At 43.9% G+C, this 14,138-nt stretch overlaps 1 protein-coding gene across 2 annotated transcripts in view; it reads right to left on the reverse strand.

The window, feature by feature from the left end:
* The window catches only part of mcu (mitochondrial calcium uniporter), a 57,849-nt gene that overhangs the window by 19,419 nt on the left and 24,292 nt on the right, over positions 1 to 14,138 (reverse strand). The window contains exon 2 of one of the 2 annotated variants that reach the window (XM_085800421.1): positions 12,776 to 12,886. In XM_085800421.1, the coding sequence (XP_085656547.1) occupies positions 12,776 to 12,886 (111 nt within the window). Of the gene's footprint in view, positions 1 to 12,775; positions 12,890 to 14,138 lie in introns of both variants that reach the window. The other variant, XM_085800420.1, reaches the window with a different exon arrangement.

Below are 14,138 nucleotides of genomic sequence, written 5' to 3' on the forward strand. Positions count from 1 at the left end.
AAGTACTCAATAGATTCATCTATAATTAAAGGACTTCTCTGGTAACTCCTGCAAGTTTAAAGCTGGCCATACATCCTTCCCTTATTCCTTTATAGAGTCTTACTTTTTAAAGAGTTGCATCTTACATCCGGTTATCAGTGTTCGCCTTCCAGTTAATTTAAGTTTCGAGTATCTTAAAAAGGTACAAAGCTTTAGGGGTTTTTTTTCAGTTGAGGTACTGACTAATTAAATGTCAGCTGAGACAACAAATGCAGGAAAACTCGACATTAAATGTCAAATTTGAATTTCAAGGCAGCTGGGCAGTTATTAAATTCAATTATAGGTGATTCTTTTGTGGCATTTCTTTCAAGCTTTTAGTAAAAGATGAGGACGGTGAAGTGAAATTTGTTTGAACAATAAGCCAGACCAGAAGGGACACTCTACTTTAACCTCCAAGTGTTTAAACTATCAACCTGGACAGGGAGAATATGGGTCTGCGTTCCCTGTCGAAGTACTGTCATAATCTTATCATTTGTAAGAACTATTAATAATGCACTCCCTGCATACTGAGAGGAACTGAAGATGTACTGATTGCATCTTGTAAGTGAATAAGACAAGCTGCTTCCATAAATGGTCAAGAAGCGGCTGGCAGAGTGCATGTTTCATTTCCCCGATGCAGAGCTGACCCCGGACGCTTGTGTCTCTGCTCTCCGAGAGCATGCGAGGTGACATTCAGAGTAAAGTATCTCACACTACTATGAATTCCTCCTGAAGCAGCAGCTGTTATTTATGGAGCAGGAGCCTGGGAAAGACCAACTTTGACGGCGCTCTCCCATCAGGTCGCCTCTCTCTTGGCCTTCTGCTGTTGGGTACGACTTGGACCTGGAGGACAAACGCTCTAAAGAAAGCACCGCTACAACCGGGCAGAATATTAGCGCCTAGGGGTGGGCAAAAATATCGATATGGCAATATATCGCGATACTTTATACCGCGATACAATATCGATATTCAATATTTAAATATCGATTTTTTTTTCAATTTTTTTTTTCAAATAATAAATCATGTTTCAGACGTAAATCCAGTACGACTTCCGCACCTCTGCTCCGCGAGGTGTCACTGTACTGCTACCTCAGACAGTGTGTTGTACAGTATGTTGTTGTAACTTGCACTTGTATAAAATGGCATGGATAATTTGAATTACATTGTTTTGACTCAGTTTGTCCCATAAATTATCACTATCATCTGATGTACATACAACTCGGATTTTAAGATGCATAATGCCTTTTACATTTTTCAGTGAACTATGTAGAATATCGTAGAATATCGCAATATATCGCAAAATTTGGATATCGCAATATCGTATCGTATCGTGACTCAAGTATCGTGATGTGTATCGTATCGTGAGGTCCTTGGCAATTCCCACCCCTATTAGCGCCTGATCCTGAGCGCTCGGGATTCAGCTTTCAATCCGCAGCAACGCCTCGCGTGGACATGGTCCATGGAGTTGTGCTAGAAAAGTCTGAAAATCCACAGCATCGGAGAGCTCTGCCCTCTCAGCTGTGTCAGCGAGTCTGTTTTGAGTTTTCCTTTGCTGCGGTCCTCATGGACATATGGCACGCACACATGCCAGAGCTAGAAGTGGGCTAATGAATGAATGCAGACGCAGACGCAGACTGGACCAGACACTGCTCGAAGGAGCTGTGGGGAGGCTGCATGCAGCACAACGACTGACTCATACAGAGCAGAGGCACACACAGCCCACTACATGTGGCCTTTGACGCACGTAGCGAGAGCTCTGAGTTACGGCCACAGATTTTTTCCAACTATGGTGATGATTTTCTAGTTGTAGCCTGGAGAGGGTGTGGTAGCAGCAACATACGCCTCCTGTTCGCAGTCAGCAGCTGTGTCTTCGACCTGCGAGGAGTTTCAGTGGGAGAGCATACAGAACATACACGGGGATTAACACTATCTGCCCGGCTGGAGGCTTCACAGCTAACACCCTGGTTCCTGGTGTCAGAGTTTTACATCTCCATCACTAAACTACATCTCTTCGATGTGCATGTATGATGAAGAAAAAGGGAAAAAAAAGAAACTAATACAAACACCTGAGCCCGTTGCTGTTTGTTTGAAATAGGAGTGGAAACTAAGCGTGGGAATGTTGCACATTTAAAGCCAAGAGTGGAGCAGTATAAATGCTGCTCCACATCAACTTTAAATCAATATTTACAGACCCCTGTCACACAGCAATAGTAAAAAGTATATTTATGGTTCCTTGACTTAAGACCTCAACTTCAGATCCTGACTGCTCTCCATACATTACACTGCACAGATCCCATCTGTCCATCAACTCTGATCTCATTTGTAATTTTGATTTGGTCCATCAAGCGGCATAAATGAGCAGCATAAATGTTTAAGACAAATGGAAATATGCACATGTCATAAAGACATTAGATGATGAGAGGAAATCCAATACATTGGTGCAATATAGCAGCTACACTGACTAATGATGACAGAGGAGGTTTGCACTCAGTGACTTTACAGGGAAGACAAAATGTTTTTGACTTTATAGTGCACAAAGGGATTTATGCATCATTAAGGCTTAGTTATGAGTGTGTGTGTGTATAGGATCAAAAACCCCCGACTTGAAAAGAATTGTGCAGACTCTCCATCTCACTTAATGAATGCAACATTTTTTGTCTCTATATATATGAAAAATCCTCATGTGAATTCAGCCTGATTAAGGCCTGAGCACCATAAAGAGAGAATGCAGAAGTAAAAACAGTAATATATATATTTATTAATATTATTAATTATATTATATTTGGTGTTGTATTTAGCAGTACTTCACTTAACTCTTTACTATTTGATGCATAATACAGGTGCAAGTCCAATATATTTATATTTATAACGAGCTGTTGGGACATCCTTAAATTTGTGATGTCACAAGAAGCAGCCACTACCCTCAGCCATTACACTCACCATCCGATACCATAAAGTAATTCATAGCCTGGATTTTGCATTTGGGTGTTGTGTGATATATTTTTACTCAAACACTCAGAAAGTCGATCAACATTTAGCGGACCAAAAGAAAGCCTCTCTTCTGACTGGCTTCCCAACCTGTTGTGGTTAGAGATGCAGAGAGAAGCCTGAGGGAAGAGACACTGAGACACAGCAGAAAAACACAGTGAAACAAAGCAGAAGTGTAGAACGTGGGGATCCGTGACGCCCAGTCACACCGGCATTTAGCATCAAATTAAACTCTTCTGAACAGACGTCAGAGCTGCCGGAGCTCATCTCTGAGGGAACTGAGAGTCCAAAACAGAGGAAGCCAGTATAACTTAGAAGCTGTGTTGAACTTCCATTTTTACTTATTAACATAAACAGCCCCAATAAAAATAGGCATCATTTATTTCAACAGTTATGAGACAGAAGTAAAAAGGCTGAATAAACTGTGTGAGCAGTTATAGTAGCATGTTCCCTGCTAGCCTAGATTGCTCTATGTAGTTTTAAGTGGCCACCACGCCACACAAATGAACTAAAATCTTACAAAGACAGTAGGTCTGGGATTTTTTTTCCCCCCGTTGGGTCCTGTTTGTCAGCTTGTTAATAATAGCAAAAGCTTCACTGCAGGCCATTCACAACAGGCATCAAAAATTCACAAGTCGTGTGCCGTGGGGCGGTGTGTGGTGAGCGGCTCGCTCTCATACGGACTTTGGATGGCTGGCAGAAAGTGGGCCAGAGTCTGTGAACCGTCTATGGCTGTGGCCGCCTCCTGCAAGGGCCGGGGGAATGGAAGTCACGGCGGTCAAATAAGCAGACGGCTGAGCTTTCACATCTCAAAGGGTTTCTGTGATGTGACCTCCCCCACTGCCCCGCCCCCCCCCCCCCACTAGCTCCGGCGGGCAGTCACGACGAACCATCACCTGGACGTACAAGACCACACAAGACTGATTACGCCGAACAGTCTCAAGAAAAATCACCCGATATTAGCGGCGGATCGGGCTGCGAGGCTGTCGGCGTCTTTGTTAAAGATTGCCCCCATCGTCTCATTTGGCCTCCAGCTCTCCCTTTCTTCTCTGCCCTTTAATCTCCCTTAAATGACATTGTGACCTAAAATCGAAATGAGCTAGTCAGCCTCCCTAATGCTCTGACAATATAACGCGTCTCCACATCTCTCCGTCCTCCTGCTCCTGCTCCTGCTCCCCATTCACAATATCTTAATCCTCATCATCATTGTGCTGCCTTTTCCTCTGCGATTCCAGCTTCAATGTTATTTGATTCCACCCCCGCCCCCCTTTACCCCCCTGCTATTGTTCCTTCCTATTTTCCTCTCTCCTTCACTGCAGGGTTCGGTCAAGCTTGGATGTTGGCAAATGAGCTCAGGCAAGGGCACCTAAGTCTCTCCATCATGGGACTCCCCACAGCGGGCTAACCTTACCGAGTGATTTCGGCTCATTTGAAGCGTCTTCGGAAACATCTTCCCTTTTTGCGGTTAGAACAGATGGTAATAATGTGTAAATTGAGTTAATCTCAAAGGGCCACAATTACAATCACTACAAATTAGAGGTTTTAACAGCTTCAGTGTAACCACTGTCTTTCTGAGAGCGGTACCTTGCAGCATCACCTCTGGCAAGCTGCCACACACAGCATGGCCCCAGTCTGACTGGCGGAAACTGGAAGAAAGAACGTGTTCTGATGAATTATTATTACAGCCAATTTGTAATTTGGAGTATTAGTTTTACGTTTTCATATACACCAAAACTGGCTATAAGCCGATTTTTAACTCACCAATCAAAAACGAGTGCAGACTCATAGGTGTGATGCCAACTGAACTCTTTTTCATTGCCAAAACAAACAACAAATGCCAGATATTAGTTTAATTTAGTGTAAAAGGAGCTTATTATAATGTTAAACATCAGCTCTTAATGTCATCTCCAACTTCTTACACATAAAGGTCGGTGCATTTCTGTAGACTTAGCACCCTGCAGATGTTCAACAGCGTCTCATTTCTACACCCACACATTATCTTGTCACAATGGGATCATAGCTGTAACGCAGGTAGGGTGGAGCTCCCATGGCAACCATATACGAGGATGTGATTATGCTCCCGAGAACATTTTCAATGTATGTCAAAACAGGCTGAAGGGAAGTTATTCATATTTAGATTTTTCTGCTGCACAAACACAGACGCTACTTACATCAGTACATAACGCCTGAGCAGCACATTCCCATTACAGGAATTACCTGCTTCCATTTCACACCCCTGAGGTTGCCTGGAAATACATGTTTTGAGACTCGCCCCTTATCAATATATAAGACGTATAATCCCTGGAAATGACTTTAGGGTGGCCGTTCATCTGCTCAGCTTGGTGCTCCAGCTTTTTCCTCCCATAATCTGAAAACAGGTAGCTTAGGTTAACTAGCAACTCTAAACACCCTGAAGGTGTGAATGTGATTGTGAATGGTTGTTGGTGTGTATGTAGCCCTGTGTTCGACTGCTGCCAACCTGTTCAGGGTGTAGCCTGCAGTGACGGCCCTCTGGCTCTGTCAGATGCTGGGGGTGGAGTTAGCGTCACTGCACCAGTTCACCCACCCTCTCACTCCATCACTGGATTTCCCTCTTGCACTTTTTGGTTGTCCTGTTTTAGTTTGCACCCACAGTCTATGGTTTGCACCATAAACAATAAATCCACCCTCCAGTTCATATGTTTGCTTCTTTTATGTGAGTTAATGAGATTTGTTCTTTATTTCAAGTACAACTCTGTGGATTTCCTTCCTTTTGTTATGGCCAAAGAGCTGGATCATGGGAAAATTGGGGGCTGATCCGCCTTCACCCTGTGTCAGATGGGATTGGCTCCAATCCTCCGCCCCCACCGCTCCATCTCATCCTTGTCCTCCAATGATTAAAAAAGGTGCCAAAGAAGCAATTACGTCTTTCTTCATAACTAAAATCTGCAAAAGCTTATGATATTCCTGAGCCTTCATCACAGTTAAGTGCATAAAAGCTGGCATCATATAAATAAAGGTTGATTAATATGACACTTTTTATACCATTAATGCCCTGTCTAATGAGATTTTAGAAGATGGTTGATGACAGGGACAGTTTTATCTGCAAGGCTGTGAATTTCTGAATATCAGCAAAAAAAAAATCTACAGGCACGTTTCCAAACCCAACTTTTTAGCTGAAGCATCAACTCCCCGTGGCATCCACCAGGATTCACCCCCATGCTGGTCGTATTACCACAATTCACGACTCAATCATGATTTTAAAAAATACCATTTACTGGATCATGGATTCAAACACATTTCTTTACCCAAATAGATTTTTCTCCCCACATTCCTATTCTGAACATCACAAATTGATGAAATCGATTTGTATGAGGACCTGAGTGAAGTTAGTCCACCACCAGGTAACAGTTCATCGTGAACTCCTGCTTGTTCTTTTAAGACTTTAACTTTTACACAGCGGTGAGGAGATGCTGAATTTAGAGCAGGTTTCAGTCAATGAAGTTTTTTTTTTTTTTTTTAAGACGTGAACATCAATGGGTTTGTTCAAACTGACTGCTGAGGCTTTGGCAGAAAGACTCCTAAAAGAAAATCTACTTTCTTCATATTGACGTGTGAACAATCAGAAATTCAATGAGAACTCGTTTCATAAATGATTATAGCAAATTAACATTATACACAAATTAGTGGAGACTCTTTACACACTGTTTAACCACAGGTGGTGGTGATCCCACACACAACACACAACACTCTCATACCTTCATCCTGAACGAAACATGGCGCACAGACATGCACACAAACAGATCAATAATGTAATTAAGCACAGTGATGCTATCTCAGTCTTACAGGTAATTTTAAGCTTTACTAAGCCGACCGGTGTCTGCATGTCACACAGGAATGATCGATTTGATTTGAAGGCAATAATCTCAAGAACTTCTCAGTGTTTTTCCTTCGTGCAGAGTCTCCTCTCTAACGTGGAGTGGAATAGTTACTCTATCAGCTGACAAATGAGACTTGAAACCTAATAACAGCTGGGATGACTCCTCTCACCCCGTAGGAGCTCTCAAATCAGACAATTACATAAACAGACAATTATATCAGACTGTAACCGCTGAGTTTATCAAAACTCTCGACACGTTCAGGTGGAACTGAATTATTTACGTTCCATCTATTTTAACAGTGCTGGTGCAATTTCACAAGCTAACAGACGCACATTGGAAAAACATAGTGTGAAAGGGCCACGTAGCATAAGGGGAACACACCCTCCACTCCACACAAAGCCGTTCTCACACAACGCCGCCTGCGTGGAAACAATCCAGTGGAGTCGGTTGCATAACTTTGAATTGTTAATGGAGGTGTTTCACAACCCAAATGTCAGATGGCAGGGTGTGTTTGTGTGCGACAGGGCATGGTTATAATAACAGCCACTGGGGTTAAGGTTACGTTACAGTAGGCTGGCTTAGACTGTACTGACAAGTACAGTGAGTCTAACTTTGGAATTCGGTGCTTCAAAGGCATCGCATCCCCCTCACACACCATCTAAGAGAAACATAAGAACAGTGAGAAAAAAGAAATATTGAAAAAGTTGATCTTAGTGAGTTTTGTCACATCTATTAATATTCTTTCTCTGACATTTGGGAGATAACAACGCTCTAAGTTTTGGAGCGATGTTGTGTAAAATCACCATTAAAAGTATGCTGGATTAATTATCAGCATTTCCTCTTTGCAAATGTGCCAGCGGATATCCAGACAATTATCACTGCACTTCTTTTGATCCTGGAGAAAACTCAACAATATGATGATCGTTATAAAGTTCTGGGGTTATAAGGAGTTGTTTTCCTAAGATGTTTATTCACAACAGATAATGATCCTCAAGAGGTGTTAAGTCACACTACATCTAAAAATATGTGAATAATGTCTCCGTGTTCAGTTGTGACTCAGAGAAGAAATCTGTGAGGAGTGGAGGGTGGTGCGCCACACACTTTGCGAACCCCTTTTAAAGCTTTAGCCTCCACAACCTGGTTTCAGTGAATGAAAACTATGAAAAAGCAGAGTGTTATATGAACATATAAAAGAGGATTAGCTCCTATATATCTGAATTGTTCAGATATAAAGAAACCAAACAACTTGACTAAAGCCTTTGGGTTTTTTTTGTTGCAAGCATCTCCATTGTCATTGCCACATTACACAACTGCACATAAATATAAATCAGATTTTAAAAGGTGAGCGGAGAGTAGGCTACAAATACTTTGTGACAACATTCAAACAAAATCCCTGTCTGAGCCCGATTGTGTGGGTGATGAGCTACAAGGTTGGACAACCCATCCCACACAGTTTACGGTCAATCAGAGTAAATGGACGGTGTATGGCACAAAATCATGCTGACATGGTGCCATAAAAGAAGAGGAAGTGATTGAAACAGAAAGAGGAATAAACTCTGAACAAACTTTAAGAGGGATGGGGGGGGGGGGGGGGGGGGGGGTGTGCTTGCTAGTTGTTACTTCAGCTCTGCCAGTTCAATACATCATTTAAATAAAGAAACAACCTGCTCCATTGCACACCTGCATCCCTCACAAACCAGCCGCCATTGTTTGCAGAGGTTGGCTGCTTTCCAGACTTCCACACCACACACACTGCCTGTACATTGAGCTTTCTGCATAAAGCCGCTGATTCTGCTCTTGAACTACACCCACCTGGAAGAGATTGGACAATGCGCGATTGCCCTTGTGAGTGTAGGTTGCTGACAAAACTCGCCCCACAAAGGATAGAAGAAAGAGCATTAAGCACCTGAGACAGATGTTATTTCTTTACTGACCCATGTCTGCTCTGCTCTGCTCTTCAAGAGGGGCATTACAAGCCAGGCTAGGAAAAGGAGAGATCCCTTAGACATACGCAGGCTCAGTGAAGACATGAGTCGGGGAACAGGTTCAAAGTGCCTGTCAAGTCCGACTTTCTCAACGGCTCTGCAGACTGCCGTTGCATCACCATCGACGCCTCGGCTCGGCCGCCCTTCCCTTAAATCTTTACCGGCTCCCATAGCGATTCTTCCTTATTTCATTGAGCATCTTTTTTTTCCCCCCTTCTATCTCATCTTCAAACCGTCCACGCATTTTTCCCCTGCAATTTATTCATGGACTAGCATGAACTGCGTGAATTGGGTAGTTTCCAGCCACTTGTGTCGCTCCCATTTAGATTTCCCTCTTCATGTGTCAGTGTGATATTTGACAACTTCTCCAAATTGCCACAGCTCCCATCTGTAGGAGCCGATTCGCAGATGGGTCGAGAGGTCCACGCATGAACGGCGCTGCTGAGAATAGCAAGTGTGTATGTGTGTGTGTGTGGGGAAGAGTGTGCAGCCGTGACCCATCAGGCCTTGTGGGAAGCTGCAGCTAAACTGATGGATGCCAGGGAACAACAGAGGGAGAGGGGAAGGGGAGGGAGGGAGGGAGTGCTGGCTTTGCCAAGTGGGAGACAAGTGTCTGTACTGCAGCAATGCAGGAGAAAAGGGAAATGGATGTCAATGAAATGAAATGAAAAAAAAGAAGGGGGGGAATTGAAGTGTTGGAGGAAAACAATGCAGTACACGAGTGGAAGACAGCGGAGTAAGCATGTATGGAGCCTGTTTGCAAGGCTGACAAGTTTATGCAACCTGGTTTTCATTCTCTGTGAATTTCTGTTGGGTGTCACTGCTCTTGCTGATGTTCCCTCCTTCCGCTGCGGCTGTGACAATATCACCCTCAGACGACAAGCCCTGGCAAAGCAAACACCCTCTGAGCCTCCTATACGTCTCCTCCCTCCCTCGCCCTCTGAACAAACAGCTTTCCCCCCGGAGGCCACGTGGCAGGGAGAGAGGGACACTCGGGACTATCGACTGGCGCTCGGCTCGGTTGTTTCACCCCGGTGTAAACAAGGGCTTCCCATGCCTGATGCTTTTACTTCCCGGCAGCGAAGGTAATGTATACATTTCCTCTGTTCTCATTCACCAACCCCCCCCCCCCCAAAAAAAACTCCTGTCTGAGTGACCCTCTATAGTAAAATGTATGCAAAGTCAGAGGGAAGCCTCGGCTCATTTTTCACTGTACAATCACCACCCCCACCATGTGTGTGTGTGTGTGTGTGTGTACAAACCACTCCTGGCCTTCTCTGTTTCACACAGTCCAACGACACATAAACACACCGGCCGACACAAACAAAGCACGGCGAAACATACACTCGCTTGTATGCACAGTAGCGGCGCACACGCGTGCACATACGCGCACAAAGAGAGACAAGGAGATGAGCTAATGCACTCCTATGCACGGCAGAAGGGATTGCAAGCACTCAAGGAGCAAATATCCTGTTCTCATCATAAAATTTTCATCCAGTGCAAAGCCTGTTGGTGGGCCGAGCATATTTCCTGGTGACAAATATACACACTTAACCTTGGAGTGATCTTTTTAACATAATGCGCCTCCTTCGTTTAACTCTATCTGGACCTTTAGGCGCAGGAATACCGAGGGCTAAGAGCCGTGGTCTGACCAAGAGCTAAGTTGGAGAGGAGACGAAGGACGAGGTGGCAGCGCCGAGGAGTCAGATCTTATGACCGGTCGTCATGTTCTGTTGGAAGGACACTGATACACTGACGCCTTGCGCTGGGAACATTGCAACAGACTTGTACTAATCCTCATGTGGGAGCAGAGTAAATTCACACGAACGTGTAAAGACGTGGACTCGGTATGCATGTGTGCACACGAATGTCAAACTGTAATTATGATCTAAATAAGTGCAACATCGTCTGTGCAAACTGTCTCACCTTCGAGGTTGTTGTAGTAGCTGCTCAGAGACAGTCGGTCATATCACATGATCATCTACTGTACAGCCGAGTGTGGATGGTGAAACTCAACCTAGAGCCAGCAAGTCCATTACGCAGAGGTTCTAAACACCTCTGAACTTACTCAAATTAAACCATAGACCCCTGAGGTATTTCTTTTAAATATTATATTGTAGAAAATGTTGAAACCCATGACCTTAGCAGTCATTTATCCCGAATAATGTTAGTGAAAATAAATGATTCCAGTTTTTGTTCTGGACCTTCAGGACCCTGGACTCAACTTTTAGACCCATTGCATCAGAGAAGCAAACGTCATCATGTGCTGATGAAGATCATGTGGTTTTATAAAAAGCACCCAAACAGCTAAAGGCCCAAAACTAAATGTATGTATAAACTGTAAAGCCTAAATTGAAACAGGTTAATAAAAAAAATGTTGCACTATTAACAATAACTGTCAATAGATTCCAGTGAGATCAATGAGGACATGTATCATTAGTCACTGTTCTTCTGCATCTGCTATGCACCACGCGATTAACATCAGCACGGACACCAGCTTTGTGAAAAACAACAGATATGACCTTCAGTTATTTGCAACTCACTTAATGCGGCACAACTCTGCAGAGCAAGACAACCAAACTGTTGCTGTCCTGCTCCACAGTGTGATTCCCAAACAGATGGCAACACTCGATCAAATTTAGAACTGAGGAAGAAATTAACGCAAAGTTAATGTCACACTGGCAACAGGCGCATGCATAATAATACGCAGTCAGCCGTTATTTTGTCAAAAGACAAATTTCAATCTGAAAGCCCCACAAGGACCAGACAGTCTGGCAAGTGAATCAAACATCTGCAACTCAATTAAGTATATGATGATACCTTACGTGACTCTGGCTGCTATAAACTCTCCCCATGTGGCACTGAGTAGTATTTGCAATACTTTGTTGCATCCTTACTCAGCTATTACATTTCTATTTTGTTCACTCCCACACACTAACACACACACGGAGCAGTGTGTGTTAAAATGCCTTTTGATAACTTTCCCTTCACACCAAAGCAACACGTCACCGAGGCGGCTCGTTTTCTCCACGGCTACACACACAGACTGCATTATTTGGATTCCAAAATCGCGTGAGTGTCAACGTGTGGATCCGCAGGCTCGATTTAACTTCAACCGGCTTCATACGGCGGCGCACACGGCTTCATGTGCAACAGTAAAATCAAGGAGACGACAGCAGTGAGGAGGCTGAGGCTTTGAACAGAGGGCTTTTTGAATACATTTGAATAGATTTCTCCTGGTAATGGTTTCATCAAAGGGCTGCTGTCCAGTGACCTCATCAACCTTCAAAGCACAGTCTGCTAAGCAGGCCCTGCATGTTAATTGCTGGTAAACTGAAAATAATAGACAAAATAACAGGTTAGTCTTAATCAAAACATGAACAAGTGGCGAGGGATCCCTGGGATTTGGATGATGACAGTTTATTAGATAAACACATCTAATCTGAAACTGCCAACAGGGAACATTTTTGCGCCGAATGTGGGCATTAGCAGACTTTTATTCTCGCAGCATTCAGAAGATCACAAGGGAATAAAGTAAAACTCAAATTCTTAGAGTAGTTGGCAGCTTCTTGAGGTGAAATGACGTAGGGTAGAGCAGCTGCCAATACCGCATAGGGCCGATATCGATCCGATATCTCCAACAATCTGAAATTTGGCTTCATAATGACACAACGATTTCCTGAGTGACTTTTCCAAATGCCTTTAAAGACTGCACCGGGCGTCACGAAGCGCTGACGATGCTCATGCTCACTTCTATTAGTACATAAAGAAGCTCCGGAGGCATATGCTGTCCACATTAATGAGCCAGACATGTACACACACAACAGACAAGTATGGATTTTGTTTGGATGCTGTATGGAACAGAAATCAATAATGTACAAAATGGGATAATCTATGTTTTTAAATGTAGGCGGACGCACTAACCTGTGGAGACAGGGCAGTGGGAGGCTGGGTGAAGAGTGTGGAGTGGGCTGCTGACCGTAGGCCATGTGCTCTCCTGACAGTCTGACGGGTGAAAGGAGCAGACAGTACATCCTGCTGGAGAAAAAAAAGACACAAACAGACACCAGCGTCAAGTTGGCCAACCGAGCATCATCATTAGTTCAAAGCGGAAGCAGTGTGTTTGGGATAATCACAGCACAAAATGGGAAAAGGCAAAAAAAAACCTCACGCTATTTTCCAAACAGCCGTCGTCAGGACCTAAAGTGCATTACTACCAGCCAAAAAAGAGGCTTAAAATAATGAGGCGTGAAAGTGGTAGCTGTGTTTCTTTTTATGTTTCTGTTCCCATCGTGGGCCAGTTTCAAAAGCGCCGTGCAGTCGATGCTGATCGTGGACGTCAGAGGGAATATCATGAGAAACTTCCCATGGGGGGGGGGGGGCTCTGCTGCTGCGGCCGTCAATCACAGATCAAAGAAATGACCGGCCTACAGCTGCTGTAGTGCACACCTCAACCAGGATTAGCACAGGACTAGGCACGAGAGAAAAGGCAAAAAGAATACTGTTGCTTTGACGTGTGCGGATCGGAGCTTTTGTGTGTTTGTTTGGGGGGAAAGAAAGGTTTTCTGCTCTGTGTGTGTGTGTGTGTGTGTGTGTGTGTGTGTGTGTGTGTGTGTGTGTGTGTGTAGGCAGGCGTATGGCACAGGGTCACAGTAGACTGGAATGACTAAAATACTTTCACCTTCAAAGTCGGCGCATGCACTCTGTTCCCTGCCTCCCAGCACTGAGGAAAGATTAGATGGAGATAAAGTGGGACGCTCTTCCATTATAAACACGGAGAGCACCTTGACTGTAAACAGTAACAAGCGCACCCCCATAAACTCATATCAGACCCAAACTACTGTATGTGGACTTGTTCACCCTCCCAGGAGGGGGCTGACCACTGACACTTTAACAATACAAGCTGCTGGATACTTTTAACACTCCACAAACCTGCTGTGGGCCTCCTACAGTAAGCAATTACCAGCAGAAAGGTCAGGCGTGAAGCTTGTATTTCTAAAGCCATCCACCTTCGCCAGTAGATTTAAGAGGCAATGCTGAAAAATGAAATAGTTAAGACTTGATTTACTAAGATCGCAAACAAGACGTGCTTAACTGAGTTTTGAGAATGTATGGGAGGCAGCAGGTGTTTACTAAGTAGTGGGAATCACCAGAGGGCCCACAATATGATTTTATTATAATACTTAAGCCCCGGTATATTATCACGAAACTTAAGCCACAGGAAATTATTGAGATTTTAAACATGTTGCGATTCCCTGAGCATAACAATAACATATTGTGGTGTAAT

This window comes from Trachurus japonicus, chromosome 15, assembly GCF_045865225.1.
Source record: "Trachurus japonicus isolate A0001 chromosome 15, Traja_1.0".
Taxonomy (NCBI): domain Eukaryota; kingdom Metazoa; phylum Chordata; class Actinopteri; order Carangiformes; family Carangidae; genus Trachurus; species Trachurus japonicus.